Source organism: Coenobita brevimanus, chromosome 24, assembly GCF_032717465.1.
Source record: "Coenobita brevimanus isolate Jiangsu-jjx chromosome 24, ASM3271746v2, whole genome shotgun sequence".
Taxonomy (NCBI): domain Eukaryota; kingdom Metazoa; phylum Arthropoda; class Malacostraca; order Decapoda; family Coenobitidae; genus Coenobita; species Coenobita brevimanus.
Window position 1 is genome coordinate 62351822 of NC_136977.1, and position 17500 is coordinate 62369321.

General features: G+C 39.7%; 1 protein-coding gene across 2 annotated transcripts in view; it reads left to right on the forward strand.

Annotated features, from left to right (window-relative positions):
- Positions 1-17500, forward strand: part of LOC145393517 (uncharacterized) — a 136532-nt gene that overhangs the window by 46204 nt on the left and 72828 nt on the right. For both annotated transcript variants that reach the window (XM_080267666.1, XM_080267667.1), the window contains exons 7-15: positions 443-528; positions 1494-1562; positions 1803-1878; positions 6525-6654; positions 9530-9731; positions 12240-12361; positions 12779-12930; positions 15394-15574; positions 17257-17439. In XM_080267666.1, coding sequence (XP_080123792.1) covers positions 443-528; positions 1494-1562; positions 1803-1878; positions 6525-6654; positions 9530-9731; positions 12240-12361; positions 12779-12930; positions 15394-15574; positions 17257-17439 — 1201 coding nt within the window. The remainder of the gene's footprint in view (positions 1-442; positions 529-1493; positions 1563-1802; positions 1879-6524; positions 6655-9529; positions 9732-12239; positions 12362-12778; positions 12931-15393; positions 15575-17256; positions 17440-17500) is intronic.

Genomic DNA, 17500 nt, shown 5'->3' on the forward strand with positions numbered 1-17500 from the left:
AGAGCGTTGTCAAATATTACATGAAGTGGCCTAGTTCCCGTGATGCGTGAATATCAGGTTGTGTAGACTGACTTCCGCCTCGCACTGATACTGTCCCAGGTTCATGCGTGGCCAGCAGTACGTGTGAGGAAGTTGGTGATTTACTGGGAAGACCTTTAGAACACGGAACTGTTGTAACTGTGTTTTCCCAGTCCCTAATTTGTCGTGTACCGTAGGGATTGTGCCTGTATAATTCCCTGTTATCTAATTCCCTGATACTTATTACATTTTATGCTGTGATGTAAATGTTGCGCGAGACTGCGGTACGTTTGAAGAGAAGGTGGGTGTGATAGAAGAGTACTTCCTTACTCCTGAATGTTTTCTGTAGTATATTAAATAGACTATAACGGCCTGATGTCTAATAATAATAATAATAATAATAATAATGTGTGGTGTGGTGCAGGTGTTCTGCTTGGCTACGGGTACGTGTGAGCAGGCTGGTGGGTGCGATGGGAGACCCGCCATGTCAGGCAAGATGTGTCCAAGGGGGTGAGTACCAGAACACCTCTCTGAACCGTATTCTCGCTCGCGTAGAACCTACTCTGACATGTCTTTCTCATCCACTCACTTTGTCAGTTTCACTGTAATATTGTCTTGCGTGTTACACAAGCAGATCATAACAATAATAAAAGAAATATTGACAGCATACAGGAGGATGTTAAGGTGTAATATGCAGAATGGCAATAAGTATAATGAGTTCCACGCGGAAGATAATCTCTTCAGTGCTCTTGCTATTTCCGAACCAGTGATATTCAAATAAGCAGCAAAATGTGGCTTCTGCAGTAACACCGAGTTTTTAGGACATTTCCTGAGTACTTTTTGACGTGCAGGCAACGTATCTCTGTACTTAAGTACCAGAATTATTAAAATGATTATTATATCAGGCTCTTTCGAGCGAAGCAGCTCTGCTTCTTCAAATGAAGATTTAGATAAGGGACAACGGGTGTTTCTATATTTTTTCCGGGGTGGGGGACACAATGAAAAAGTTTACTGATTTACCTAAATATGCCAGAGCGATGAATAATTAGAGGACAAAGTATAATGAAAAATAATGATAAATAACCTAGCATGCGTCTGCAACAATGACAGTACTATTATCAGACTTAAAGAATAGGTAAGTTACAATACATATGGGTTGGAAATAGATGTACAAGTTGTTCAAAGCATTCCATTGCATAAGTAAATGTTTCAGACACTGAAACCGGCATGATCGAGGAAGATTGGCTGATGATAGTTCTTTTAAACGAATCAGATTAGCCGAATAAAGACTCTGACAGTAGGATTAAAGGCTGAGTATGTTTAACTGACTTGTTCATTCCCTTAAAAGTAGGTAAAAATCAGAGCCCTCAGCCTAAGTCTTACTTTTTTCAGCACAGCAGTAACTAATTCCTATAATTATGAACTAACTGCAATACTTCATTCGGTGATATTTACAGTGAACCTTTTCCCCCCAGATTCATATACTGCCTGCAGCGAGGCGAGTGTGTCCATGCCAGCAGAGGATGCAGTGACACCAGCCCTGTGTAAGTTATCACTGAATAGGCGTTGAATAACAGAAAAATCCTTGTATATGGAAAACACGGACAAGCTAAAGTCAGTGGCAGTCTTTTCTTAGCGACTTCTAACTGTCTAAATTTCGCCTAATCATTACCATTTTCTTCCATATATTCCCTGAAGATTTTTACACCATCTAAATCACACTAAATTCTGCAGTGTTTTAGAAGATGATTCAAGTGAGTGTAATTTTGTGTTGTTATTTGTAGGATGAAGCCGTGTCCGGAAGGCACAGTGTTCAGCATCCTTAGCGGCTCCTGCATCCCAGACCTCACTAGTGCTGAGGTAAGTTGGATTGTGGCGGCTGGACGCTTCCTCTCACTTGTAGAGGTTGTTGTTGTTACTACTACTACTACTACTACTACTAATATTAATAATACAACTATTAGTAGTAGTAGTAGCAGTAGCAGTAGAGAAGAAGAAGTAGTAGCTGTAGTGGTAGAGGTAGTTGTATCTAGATGGTTAAGTTTTGAGGAAGTTTACTTTCATTGATATCAGTCGTACTGTGTGAGTGAGGTTGCTTATTTCCCCGAAATTATAGTTACTGGTGTTGGGCAACGGCCAGGGGAAACAACTTTGATTGGTACAGTACCTCGTACATTACAAGAAGGGGTAAGATTGATTTGGGATCTCTTTTTGATTTATTTCGCGAAAATGATCGAACTGCCTCGCAGGAGGCCATCCCTTCCTTATGTTAATTGGGAATATGAAGTACCATCAGCGTCTTCATTCGCGCTGACGTAGGAGATTTCGTAACACATCTTCAGCGATTTATTTTGTCTCTTACATCTCAGTACCCTGTGTTGCAAGTTAATTGTCAGTATTAAAAAAAAAAAAAAAAACATCAGTAACGTACAAAAGCTAAGAAGTGTTTGGACTGTGAGGTGTTACAAAGGTGGAATGTAGAAATAGAACGAGCAGTGGAGCATAAAAGATATGAATGTAGTGGATGCAAGAAATTAAAAAGAAAGGAACAGGGAACATGTTCATAGCAAGATTTTGACCAAGGGTTTGGTTAAGAGAAAAATTTTAGAAGTAAATGGAGAATTTGAAAGAAAAAGGAAAAAACATCTGAAAATAGGTAACTTTTGGCAATACAGTAGGCCTACATGCAGAAGTATAGGGAAGAAACTGGGACCTGAAAATTTAAGGGATGAAAATGGAAACAAAAATGCAAACTTGTGGAAGTGAAATAAATAGCAGATAGAAAGACGGCAAAAGAAAAAGACAGTAATTGAATAATGGGCTGGATGGTGTACAAGAAAGAAATGTATATCCATAATGTACCAGTGACGGAAGTAAGGAGTTCTGTGAAGAGGCTGAAAATTGGAAAACCAGCAGGTGTTCATGAGGTATGTACAAGCATGATAAAAGCTAGTGGAGAAGGTGTAATAAAACTACTTGTGAGAAATGTTACAAAATTTGGGATGAGTTAAGTTGTACCAGCGGAGTGAAGAATGCTGCAACTACCTTCGTAAGTTATAAGTAAAAGGTGATAGATGTGTGTGCAAAAATTAAATTATTGTGGAACTAGTCTACCGTGTGTTAGGGGTGGGGTATACGGAAGAACGGTAATAGTGACATTAGATCTCGTAGTAGTAATAGGAGGGTGTGATGAACTAAATATTTGCGTGAAAAGACAGTCGAGAAAGCTCGTGATAAGGACAGTTGGTAAAGATTCATAAGACATGGCGGTCCTGCCCCTCTTGCAGCATCCAGCCCCCAACTTCCTTAATAATTCCTGAGCCGTCCTCCCCCTCCAGCTTATCCTCTCTCCCTTGCCTCTGTCCCCGCCTCTCCTCCTTCTCCCTTCTCTCCTTCCTCCTTCTGCACATTCTTCCCTGCTTTCCTTCTTGTTTCTTTCGTCTCTATCACACTGCCTTTACACTTTCTTCATTCTCCGCCTCTTCCCATTCTTTCCACTTTTCTTATTTGCATCACATCTCTTGCCATTCTGTACCCCTTTTCTTGTACCTTGTCTTTCTTCTTCCGTCCTAATATATCACTTTCCATTCATTCTTTCCTTCCTGCCACACTTGTTCAACACACATTTCTCCTCCTTCATTCCGTCGTTCAAACCATTTTATCTCCTTTCCATTTTTTTTCTCTTCTCTCTCTGGGTGTGTCATTAAGCTGTGTTAATAACAAAGTGTCTGGGTCGTAACTCTTTCGGGACACCAAACACATATGCTGTCTTCCTTCTCATGGTTCTTAGTCACGTTTTCTAGTTCACCTTACTCCACTTTCTGCATTTTTCTTTTTTAGCTATTTTTTCTGTCTTTTCTCTCACGCTTTTTCTTTTCTCGCTGTTGCTTCTGCTGCATGAGTCTTGAAAAAAAAAACATAAGAGTGGACAAAGAGGGATTATAGAAGATGTTACGTGTGTATGATGCTGTTGAAGGAAAATTACTGAACGCTGTAAACTTTTTATGATTGTAACAAAGCTTGTGTAAGAGTAGTTGATTATTTGCGTGAGTGGTTTAATATCAGACATGGAGTGAAACAGTGATGTCATGTCGCCACGTTTGTTATGTAAAAATGGATAGGTTTATGGGAGTGGTGAAAAGATGTGATTGAAAGTGTTAAGAGTTCTTTATGAGATAGTTTGGTCATATGGAGAGGATTAGGTATGAGAGACTGACTAGAAGATGTATGTGAGTGAGATGAAGGGGGAGAGGATAGGGGGGACGACCAAGGATGAGGTGGAGGGAGGGCAGCCATATGGTAGAGGAGAGTAATGTGGAGGCGATATTTGTCTGTGACCATCCCTTACGAGATTAAGGCGTCTGACAATAGAGGGATAGACAGATAGCAAGAGTTGCGATGAGAGAGAGAGAGAGAGAGAGAGATTTAAATAAGTAGTAACATGATGACCTATGGTATTGCAACGCCGTTGAACCAAAACAAATCTTCATATATCGCTTCCCCAGCCAGACATTTTGCCAGCAAGTGGGTAGATGAACAAAACAATGTATGGGTCGGTGGGTGGCATCCGCTTTCTTTTTATTTTCACCGGGCATCATGATTACCGATTAATAAAGTACAAAAGAATTGTTGGTCTTCGGTAAAGGATCGCCTGCTATACGTGGAATAGCCTAAGTTAAAGCTCGTGTTATAACAGCATAAAACACTTATGAACTTGGATACTGTAATGGGGTTTACCGCCCTTCCACTGCCCTCTCACTAATACCGAGCGGATTCTGTCAGTTCTAAAAAAGATATTGTTTGGCCTCATAGTTTATTTCTTCGTAATCATATAACAGGCCGAATTAGGTTGCGCCATTCACTGTATATGAAAACTTCCAAATTTCCATAGGGATATTTCTGAAGTTGTTTACAGATTTACTGATAATGAAGTGCATCGACCCATCACGAGACCGCTATGGTCACAAAACCCCGGTAGAGTGCCGAGATGCCAATTTTTTCACGACTGAAATATAAAGTCAGCACGTGTCAAGTGGGGTTGGTGGAGGATTAGTGCCCCTCCCTGTAAAACAATTAACTCTAAGCCCTTGGCCACCCCGTTTGGGATACATGGCGTCTGGCAATGAATGAATGAATGAATGGGTCTTACCTCTCATTGTTTATCGCTGTTGGTTGCAGATCACTAGGGTCAGCATCTTGGTTGGCAAATGCTCAGACGAAGTTGGGTCCATGGTGCCACCTCTCCATGCCTTCCCTCGTGCTACACGGGCATCTGGTAGCGCTCATGACTGGAATGTCACTCAGCCATATTGCAGAACTTCTACCTATCAGAATTCTTTCATTCCCCGAACTGCATCTCTCTGGAACTCGCTTCCCCAGAGTTGTTTTCCTCCAAATTTCAACCCACAACTGTTCAATTCTAACTGTTACAGATATTTTATGAACAGAGGACACCAGTAATCTGGTGTATGGATTATTTTTTTTTTTTTTACTCATTTGTTTTTCCTTCCTCCATTCTCGGGGGGGGGGGGGGGGGGGAACAGTTTGGGGTAGCAACATAGCTCACCAGTACACCACAAATGGGCAGGTGCCAAGACCAACAGATAAAGTGAAAGACTTTATGAGCAGGCCAAGAACAGGGTACAGTATGCAGTACTTTACTGTATATCCAACACATGCTTATCTGAGAGTGTGGCTGATCAGGTCAGCCACATTCAAGGCTAATAGAGAATTGGACTTCATCATGATAACAATTTCTGAGCCCAAAATAGATATGTGTAAGGATATTTTAAAATATTTTTAAGGTGTTATCTAGAAAACTACTGTTTACAAGCCTGGTCATTACATCTAAGATGAGAACTTACTGAACCACAGAAAAGTCAGAGAGGTCACCAACCTTGCACCATCCTTGAGCAAGCTGACCACTGAAGATAGGCTCAAACAGCTGAGACTGACTTCCCTGAAAGACAGGTATGGAGGTGACAAGATGAAGAAGTCAAGATCTGTCACTCTCTGAACTTCATTACGGATGAGTTTTTCAGTCTAACAAAAGTCTGTGAAGGTCACTTATGGGAAAACACTCCCCCCCCCCCCTTCTCATGCAGCATGAATGGGTCTCATATGATAAAACAAGACACTTCTTTTCCCACTGTGTATCATGACAAGATGTATCAGCCCCCATAGCACCTTCAGGAATGGATACACTATAACCCACTGTTAGAAAGGAACTGCAACCATGGCTGGTGTAAATACTCATGTTAAGTCATTTGGTCATCATTGATGGTCTTTTATCAGTGAAACCGATTACTTTCAAGTGGTTTTAAATCAAGAACAGAATTTCGCTTGACTTTTTCAATCAGTTACCATGTATCATACCAGGTATAGCTGCTCAGTCATGTGAAACATTAATAGCAAAGCAAACTCCAGCCTACCCTCCCCTTCCCCTGTGTGACTTCTTCCTTAAGTACAATGTATAGACTAATTTTAATATTCTTTCTTTTGATTAGGTGGATGGACTACCAAGTTTGCAGTGCCCAGCCAGTCCCTCTAATGATGATACCCGACTTGAGTTCTCTTTCACCTCGTGCATATCTGATGCACACTGTCCATATGGCCTTAGCTGTTGTCCTGATGAAGGTTAGTGGAATTACAGAATATAGCCTGTTTCACTCACTTGCTATCTCAGAGTTGGGATCCTTAAACCTGGTATAGGTGTTGTCAGGGATCAGCAGAATTGATAATTATTTTCAATATCCAGTGTATTTTTATTAGATTATAATTAGTGTAGTAAATAATCTTAATGTCCTCATTGTCCCACATTGTCTTGTCTAATTGCAAAGCAGACTATTTCATACACAGTAACTTATCAGAGTTTGATTTGATAATAATGCATAATGTGATCTATTGAAGGGTCAGATTTTATCCTGGCACCTGGGGCATTGTCCAGATGCTTTAGAAGTGGGCTTCCTTGGGCACTTGTAAATGCTGATGATTAAGTCTTGACTAGAAGTATACAGGAGGCCAGAGGGAAGTTCAAGAGATGGAAGGATGGGATGGAACTAAAGGGATTGAAAACTAATACAGACAAAACAAAGGTCATGGTTAGTAGATATAAGGACTGTAATGTATAACAAGGAGCATGGACTTGTGTATAATTGGAAATTGAGGGGATTTCTGCTCTGTGTAGCTACAGCTTGAAATGATTATGTCCATAAGAGATGCAGTACTTTTAAAGGTAGACTGCAAGATGTAAGAAATTTTCATTGAGTGGTTTCCTGTACAGTAGGAAACCATTTACTGTGCTGGATGGTAACCATGTAACCAAATTTTGGCACCTGGTTGTTTAGTGGGTAATTATGGCACTCCAATCAGATTGAGCTTGTGAAGGTTTATATCCAAGGGGTGGTTGGGGTTTATTGCTCACGTAATGCCACTTAGGGATAAGTGAGGCTGGTCATTCTCATCTTCAGTGTCAGGACCGACTTGTCTAGTCTCAGGCTCCTACGCTCCTCATAGGGCAACGTAGGATTCGATGATGGATGGATGGATGGTATGTAAGGGTGTCTGGGTTGTTGATGATAGAATGGAATGTTGTTGTGGCAACAGCCACATAGAATGGGTGGAAGAGTTCTCTTAACAGCAAGACATTCTGAATGCAAGAGGAGAAGAAGAATCTAGTTCTTTTGTTAGAAGCAGAAGTGTATGGATTTTTTTTTTTTTTTTTATTGTTCAGGGTGGCTTTATGAGTGGCAGAGGATGTGTGGATCAAATATTTGCAGTGAGACAGATAGTGGAGAAGGCTTGTGAGAAAGACCATAAGGTGTTTATGGCATTTATGGATCTGGAAAAAGCATACAACAAAGTATACAGAGAAGGATTGCGGAAGGTTCTGCGCATATACGGTGTAAATGGTAAGCTGCTAGGTGTTGTTAAGAGTTTTTATGATGGTAGTGAGGCATGTGTAAGCGTAAATGGGGATCTAAGTGAATGGTTCACGATCAGTGTGGGTGTACAACAAGGCTGTGTGATGTCCCTATAGTTGTTCAATATATATATGGATGGGGTGATGAGAGAAGTAAAAACACGAGCAGTGGAGAGAGGGATGGTGTTGGTAATGACTGGGGATGGATGGAATATCTCATATTTGATGTATGCTGATGATGCAGTGCTACTTGCAAATTCCGGACAAGAGCTTGGTAGACTAGTGTAGAGTTTTGTAGATGTAGCATCGTGCCTTAAGAGTAAATGTAGAAAAGAGTAAAGTGATGGTTATAGAGAGAGAAGGTGACTCCCACTGTGATGTTACAGTGAATGGAGAGAGACTGGAACTGGTGAGAGAGTTCAAATATCTGGTTACAGTGGTAGAAAAGAGAGGAAAATATGCAAAAGAAGTGGAAAATAGAGTGACACAAGGAAGGAAAGTAGCTGATGCTATGAAGGCCTTGAAAAGAAACAGAGGCTTGAGTGTTGCAGCAGCACGAGGCTTACATGAGGGAGTGTAACATATGGGTGTGAGACTATGGTGTAGCATGAAAATGAAATGTCAGGAGTAAGAGCAGTGGAGATGGGACTGCTGAGGAATGTATGTGGAATACAGAGAGTGGATAGGATACAGAATAATGTGATTCATGAAAGATGTGAAGTGAGGAAGTCTGTAGATACCAGAATCGAAGAGAGTGTACTGAGATGGTATGTGGAGAGAATGGATGACAGTGGAGTGATTAAAAGAGTATATCTGAGCGAATTTGAAGGAGGAAGGAGGCAAGGTAGGCCAAGAAGAAGATGGAAGGATTTGGTGGATGAGTGTGTGAGGAAGTGAGTTATGGAAGTTGGTAACGCTAAGGAACTGACAAGATATCGAGCTAGGTGGATGAATTCTGTGTGAATAAGCACATGCCCAGGCATTTGGCATCTCTTTTTAATATGACAGCATTCAGTTTGGCTGTATCGGATAAGTATACTTGAAGCTACAGAACTTGGTGAAATTTTTTTGGCCTATCAGATGGAGCCAGGATTCCATGGGCTTGAATGATGAGCGAATGGAAGCATGGCCCATTGAATTGGGCAAACTTTGGCCTTCTGGACACTGCTATTCCTCACCCCACCCTAGGGTGGGAAAGGAGGTCCAGATGATGATGATTTTATTTTTCACATAAAATTCATGCCATGAAAAATCAGTTGGCCTAAACCACGTACTAAAGCAATAAACTATTGTAGACTGATATTATTCATGAAACATCAGTGAAAAAGTCACTTCTGGTGTGACACCTCAGATGATGTGGTAGTGCAAGCTTAACCAGGCCATGCTACACTCGTGGTTACTTCCAGCTGTGTTGCTATTATCCTTAAATTACAACTTGAAAAGTATTAAATATCATAATTTTGCCACTGAAACTTTGTTGAAATTTTTTAAAAGTACTTACAGGCACATTGTTATACTTTATTTTATACATTGATGCCTCCCCCCCCCCCCTACACTGGTGCAGTTTTTAGCATTGTTTGCTCTCCACAGTTACATTGCATCTTCAGTGTGTTGACTCAGATGGCAAAACTGATGACTCATCTCTGCAAATGGCTTGCGTTGCATTGGACAGCCCTCAGCATGACACTGGCCTAAATTGTTCCAGGCCATCCCAGTGTCCCCCAACCTCTGTTTGCTGCCAAGGAACATGCAGGTCACGGAAAGGAGTTGATTCTTGTCCATTAAGTACATTGTAAGTACTTATTATTTTTGTTAAAAAGAATAAATTTGATTATAACTAGTGTGTGTGTGTGTGTGTGTAGCTAGTTGTTTACAGGAACTGAGATAAGCTTGTGTGGTCCTTTATTCATATCTAATTTTATCTAGTTTATTTTTTAATATATCAGTGTCAAGAGTGAGAGCAGTGGAAATGAGTTATTTAAGAGGAGCCTATGGAGTCATATGGAGAGACAGGCTGACAAATGAGGATATAAAGGAGCATTGTGGTGTGGATGTGGATGTGATAAGAAGCATTAGGAGGAATACACTGAGGTGGTTTGGCCATGTGGAGAGGATGGAGGGTGAAAGATTGGCAAAGAGAGTGTATGTGAGTGAGATGGAGGGGGGAAGAGGGAGGGGGAGGCTGAGGATGAGATGGAAGGATGCGGTGGAGAGGTACATGAGAGAGGGGGGTGTGAGTTGGGAGCGGGGCAGTGAAATGGCGGTGGACAGGGCGACGTGGAGGCGATTTGTTTGTGGATTGAGGCGTCTGGCAATAGATAGATAGAGAGATAGAATGTTCTATGCTAACGACACATCTCTTACCAAACTGTTCCAAGTATCTTTACTTCTGTTTGGGAAACTTTTTTTTTTTTTTTAAATACCCTATCTTCCTCAGTTTAGACAGTAGTTTATTCATTTTTCATGTTCATCAATCATCTCTCATTCACAGAAAAGATCCTCTCCTCACTCTCAGTCCTCATACACCTTTAAATATCATAATCAGATCTCTGTCATCCCTTACTTAAGGTTGGTAATTCTTGCTTTTCCAATCTCTTCTCTCAAGACCTCTCTCAAACTCAGTATCATCCTTGTGGCCAACCTCAGTATATACCTTATCTTGTTTATTATATTTCTTTCAAAGTGGTGATTATACTACTGCGTCATATTTTAATCTTGATCATATGGGCAACGTTATTTCCCTCAACATCTCCTCATTCATATAATTATAGCCACTCTTACATTGGCAAACAGTGAGTGATCATGTTAATAAGTATTCCCAGTAATAAGTAATCCTGTATAGCCACTCTTAAGTCTTTGTTTTCAGTTGCCTACTAATCCTCTCTCTTTTCCTATTTTGTTTTCACAGTTAGGTCTTTTGTTGTTTACTTCCAGCTTTATGACATGATATACTGTATATAAATATTTTTGTTGAAGTATATTTCTGAATCTTGCTCCATTTGTGCAGTTTGTCCAAAGCATTTAGCAACTCATGACAACTGTCTTTAGTTTGAAAGCATTTCAATATTGTTGAAAGAATATATATACTATATATATATATAGATAGATAGATAGATAGATAGATAGATAGATAAATATATAGCTCCCTCTTCTGTCTTTCTTTCCTTCATTCTTTCCTCTTCCTTCTACCTATGGGTAACTCTACACTGAGTGACAAGCCAAATGGTTTCCTATACACCAGGAAACCATTTACTACACTGGATGGTAACCACATAACCAGATTATGGTGCCAGGTGGTTAGTGGGTAATTAAGGTGCTCCAGTTGGATTGAGCCTGTGTAGGTTTATATCCATGGGGTGGTTGGGGTTTATTGCTCACGTAATTCCACTCAGGGATAAGTGAGGCTGGTCACTCTTATCTTCAATGTCACATAGCCTGTTTCCAAACTGGAGGTCAACCTCAAATAACCTGTTTCCAAGCTGGAGGTCATGTGAGTCTTCATGCCAAAAATTGGGCTGGAGGGGTACCTGGCATTGCCCAGGCCAAAAAGGCAAACACTCTACTGGTGACTTCAGATGACCCAGATCTGAATTTTGACCCATCTAAAACCATCTTTGGGTCACATTGATTCAGAATATGTATGGGTCTGGGGTCACTGGCCCTTGGTTTGGGCATGATTGAAGGACAAACAAACAAACAATGTGGCTCTTTTATATATACAGTATAGATATATACAGTATGTTTATATTTGTATGTATGTATGTTTGATGCTTTCTCCACTTTCAGTGTTTTCTGTTTCTTTCATCTGAATCCTGCCCATCCCATATAGCCTATAGGACTAGGAAATTGAGTTATGGTTGTGCTGATCACCTTCATATGAGGGTGCTTACCATCCACCCACTCAGTGTAGTGTTGCCTTCGGGTGACTCTAAACTGAGCAACCTTTCAAATGGTTTCTTGTAAATCAGGAAACCATATACTCTTCTGGGTGGTAGCCATATAACCACGTGATGCCTGGTGATTTAGTGAGTTATGGTGCTCCAACTGGACTGAGCCTCTAAGGATTTACATCCGAGGGATAGTTGGGGTTTATTGCTCACATTTTGCCACTAAGGGGCAAGTGAGGCTGGTCACCCTTACCTTAAATGATGAGACTGAGTAGTCTAGCCCAGGGCTCCTACACTCCTAATGGGGCAAAAAAAAGGATTGGATGATGAATTTCTTTCATTGCATATTGTACCATATTATCATTACACAACTAGAATGGTGTGTCATATAAGCTGGAATCATATTTTCTCAGGTACTGCCCTGTGACTGGTAAGTGTGCATGGTTAGGACAGGAGTGTGGAAAGGTCTGCGCCCCCAAGACTGTTTATTGTGCCACCAACAACTCTTGTGAACCTAAAGGCAGATGCGAGTCTAGTAAGTTGTTATTCTCGAGATCTCAAGACAGTAGTCCATTATTGCTCCTGCGCTGAATACTTCACATTGTGGTCTTGATCAGCTGATATTTTTTTCCCAGAAGCATTGTGTTTGTTTTGCTGCTGCTCTTTGATTCAGTATTGATATCAGCTTCTTTTATTGTGAATGGAAGTTGAAGTTATTGCTATTCCTATGCAGAATATCCTTGATAAGAATATTTTGAAATTTCATCGCACTAGCATTCAGCGCATTATTCCTTATATTACTTTGTGTTACCATATGTACTGCATCACTCTTACAGTATTGTCATTGTACCAATAATGATTAAAGCTTTTATGTTACCATATGTACTGCATCACTCTTACAGTATTGTCATTGTACTATTAATGATTAAGGTTTTTATCTTCCTTGATTAAGCAATGGAAGAGGAAATTCCTTGGACCATGCCCAGCATCAAGAGGACCTCATTTTCCAACAGTCATGACACTGATAACTCAGAATCAGAAGGAGTAATGCTTTCACAGACCTTCAGAGGAGCACTTACTGCTCCAGGAGACAGATTAAGCGTGGTAGGTAGTGCCTGATAGCATTTGATTACTGTGTTGTTGGTGGGTGGGAACCAAGATTTTGAAGGCATGGATGATATATTAATTGATTTTATAATCAGTTTCACTGGGCACACTGTATGTTGGTTCTTTTCCCACAGTTATCCTTTCTTTTTCTTTGTTTCTGGGTCCTGCTTCATGCCATATCTCTTATGTGTATGTTTAGAATGATGATGGTAGCTGTTTTTTTTTTTTTATCATGTTCAAGTAACCAGTAAGTGTGCAGTAGCTTAGCCTTGAAGCCATAGATTGCACAGAGGATAAAATGAGGTTGGTTTCTACTCCATACAGTAAGTAGTGTTACAGCTCAAAGAATAATATGAGATTGGTTGTTAATGTACTGTACTGTTAGTGTTACTTTTTGCTTCTCTGCTGTCTTTGTAAAGTTATTATGTAACTGTAACTACTGGTACTGGTAATTGCAGTATGGTAGTTTTTATGTATACATTACCACCCACTTGTGGAGTAAAACAATTCATAATCTTGTCAGATTTACTGCCTGGTTATGAGCCGAGCACTGTGACTGTCCATTTCATGAACTGCTCAGACTATATGAAAATGAAAAGTCTATCTATATTCAGATGCCTTAATCCTGTAAGCAGATCAGTTCAAGAGTGGACAGTAATTGAAGAACAATAGTAATTTGGAGGCTAGAATGGTTACTCTGTACTGGTAGGCAAGAAGAACCCTTCATAAAAATGTGCTGCTGTGGACACCTATATGAGAGTAAAACCCGAGCAGTGTGTGACAGAGAACTTTCTAGTTACAGTAGACCCTCAAATTGAGTGGCTGATGTATCAGAGAATTTTACCATGGAATCAAAACATGTATATTGTGTCATTGAACCCATATTAATTGGCTAATTGATATAGTGATATCACAAAATTTTCACAAAGTCCTTCCTATGGCCCTCTTGAAAAATATTTTCCCTCTACCAAATCATACCTAATATTCATTGTAGTACACATACAGCCTCTAGGAACATCACTGGATATTAAAAAAAAAAAAAAAAAAAAAAAAGGATAATTAGAATGTACAAAAGTGGTAAATATGTGATGATCACTTACCATGACAAGGGACAGAGCAACGTTTGGGTGTCAGGGAAGATGGTATCCAAGGCTGAGGAGAGGAGAAGGAGAATGAGGAGAACTCAGAGTGTGCATGCATGGCAACCATTTTTGGTGGCCATGTTGATGTATGTCACCATGTGGGACCCTTGAATGTTGTTATGGGTTGGGGCTGACTTCTGGGGTTTTCCCATACCTTTTTTTTTTTCTGTGTTTGCTGGGCTGGATCTGGATTTATCTTTCCATGCAAATCGGCCTCACATAATATGAGGGTCTGCTGTACAGCTGTAGGAAGAACACTTTCTAGAACAGCAGAAGACATAAGTAGGATGGATAGTGTAAATATTATAGGAATTTGTGAGTTTTTTGGGTTGAAACATAAGAGAATAGGAATGAGTTGGAGTTTCTAAATGTATTAAAAGAAGTATGCTTGGATGTTCCAGTCATATCCTAAGAATGCATATACAAGGAGTGGAGAAGTTTTGATAGTAAGACTGAGAGTATTGTTGGAAGAAGATGACAGTATATAATATAAAAGTAGAAAGTGGAGTAGAACATTAGTAACAGACATGAAAAATGCTGAAGAATGATTGAGAGAGTGATATGTGAGAACTAATTTAAGTGACCATGGCCATCCTCTGGTGGGAAATGATTCTCAAGAAGGAGCAAGGTGTCAGAGATGGTGATGATGATGATAATAATGATGGCTAGAAGGGTAAGGATGATGATGATAGCATATTTCACTTTCCTACCCTAATAATCTCATCCCCAGCCTCATTTCTCTTCTTGCAGTCCTTACTCTTTACAGTTTAACATGAAATTATTCAGCCTGATAGTGTACTGTATATGTTTTACCTTTGCTCAGCTATTTGCTTCAGTCAGTGACTGGTCTAAAATACCATATTTCCTCCATCTCCACTATGCTTGGTAATGGATGTTGCTGGCTTATGAACCAACTTTCTTGGGTGCCACACACATGACTGCAGAGGAGAATATAAATGTGCTTGCTGCACAACATCATGAATTTTATAAACTGTTGGAGTAACCTTTTACTACAGTTGTAATGGAAGTGAAAGAGCTAAGATACATATTGAAGGGTATACTGTAGCCTTTGGGATAGAGCTGAGAATTTTGAATGCTTGAATGTTTGGTGAATTGATATGTGACCCATTTTTCTCAACACTGTTGATAGGTTCTATGTTTGTGCTACCCTTTTCTTTCTTCTGAATGAAACCCACATTCTGAAATGTGGAGAAACCACTTCATGCTGCTTTGATGATGATGTTGCTGATCTTGGTTATTATCATGGTCATAATATTCTTTTCATAATATTGCCATAATATTACTCTCTTCTCAACAGAAATATGAAGTGGTGAATGTAACAGCATGGAATGGAAGATGGGCATTCAGGAATTATTATGATGACATTTGGACTACTGTGATGGCAGAATCTCCACTTGAGTCGTCTTCTTACATCAGATATACACTCCATAATGGAAGCTACTCATTTGGCCTGGATTATATTAAAATGAAAGAATTAGGTAAGTCTTCAGTTGCATTAGAAATAATTGAAGACAGTGTCATACCTTTTCACATATAATTTTTTACTTATAATTGCCAGAAATGTGGTGTATCTCAAACATGAACATCTTAATTATACTTAGCTTCATTTTGACTGCATTCTGTACCTGTTTTGTTAAAAGTTAATTAGGTATCATTATAATCCAAGGTGCAAGATTTTCATGTACATCAGAGAAAATATTGTATTATGCTCTGTGTATGATGATATGATGATGCTGATGCTGATGAGAATGATGATTGATGCTTGACAGCAGCACTTATCCCTAGTAATACTGAATAACGAATACTGCCCTTGTATCCCATTTTTGTCAAATAAGCTAGAAGGGAGAGATGGGAAGGACCAGGAATCCTCTTATCTACAAAAGTCTCCCTCAAAACAGGCAAGATGACCTTGGATCTGGGTTCTTTGCCTTTCCAGGGTTCAGTAAAGCTGAGAAGGCTTTGGTGGGTGATGCTTGGAGTCTGAGTGTTGTGAATGAAGAATGAAGAACAGCAATAGGAGGGAAAAGTTATAAGGGTACAAAGTGTATGTTGACATTCTTTGAGGTAAACATTAGAGGGTGTGAAATGGGTGAAAGGAAAGGTGTGACACATGTAAAAGGGTAAGCATCTATGTGCAGTAATAGAAGAGTAAATGTGCAAAGAAATTAAGTAGAGTGACACAGGGAAGGATGGAGGCTGGTGTTGTAAAGGCCTTGTTACTGTACAGCAATCTGAGTGTGAAGGATGCAAGAGGACTGTATTAAATTTGTAAGTGTCAGCATTAGAGTATTGTTGTGGTGAGAAAACAAAATTTCATGAGTAAGAATGCTAGAAGTGGGATAATTGAGGAATTTATGTAAGGTGCATAGAAAGGATGGGATAAGAAATACTGTAATGTGATTCATGGAAGATGTAGCGTAAGGAGGCCTGTCAGCCTAAAGGTAAGATAGTCATGTGGAGAGAATGAAATTAAAAGGGGTGATGAAAAGGTGCACTGTATGTGGGTGAGTTGGAAGGGGATAGGAAGTGTGTCTTGTGGGAGGCCAAGAAAGTGTATGGATGTGACAAACAAGTGTATAAGAAAGAGAAGTATAAAAGTTGCTGAAGATAGATAACTCACAGGCAACTGAGTCTGTTGAATAAAATATGTATGAAGTTGCACATAACAAGAGTTTTCCATAGTCTCTTTTAAAGTTTGGTTGTGGAAGGGTTTTACTCTATTTGATATGTAAAGTGAATTGCATCTGTTTATTAAAAAAAAAAAAAAAAAAAAAAAAAAAAATCAGATGGTTAGACCTGTGTGGCAGCCAGGATTCCAGGAGCTTGAATGGTGTGTGAATGAGTGTCTGGCCAATTTCACTGGGCATGCTATTGAATGTTTCTCCTTCTCTTGTGCTTTTCATTTCCATGCTTTCTGTACCTTGTATCATCATATCCTTTAGGTGGGAAAAAGAGTTTATACTTATGATTACAATATATATTTTTTATAATGAAGTCATCATTTGCCTAAACTTTTCTTTTTTACAGTTATGCACAGCATTTCAGATATCCCCAGTGAGATCAGAGAATTGCATTCTGGATCTTCCAACCCTGTATAAATGTGAGAAGCTGGATTTGGATGATGATGATTATGAAATTAAATTTTTATGCACTGTAACAGGTACAGACATAGACCGGTATGTGGTGCAGCTGGTTGCTCCGGAATCTCCAGCCATTCACTTGATAAGTGTGGTCAACAACATCAGTATGACAGAGGATGAAATCAGAGTGTTCAGACTGAGGGACCTGGTAAATCTCACTTGTGATGATGATCGTTACTGGGGAGCCTGGAGGAATGCTGTAGGTGAGTTCATGAATATTTGTTTGGATATATTTATGTGAACATATAGTGGCCCCTCAATATA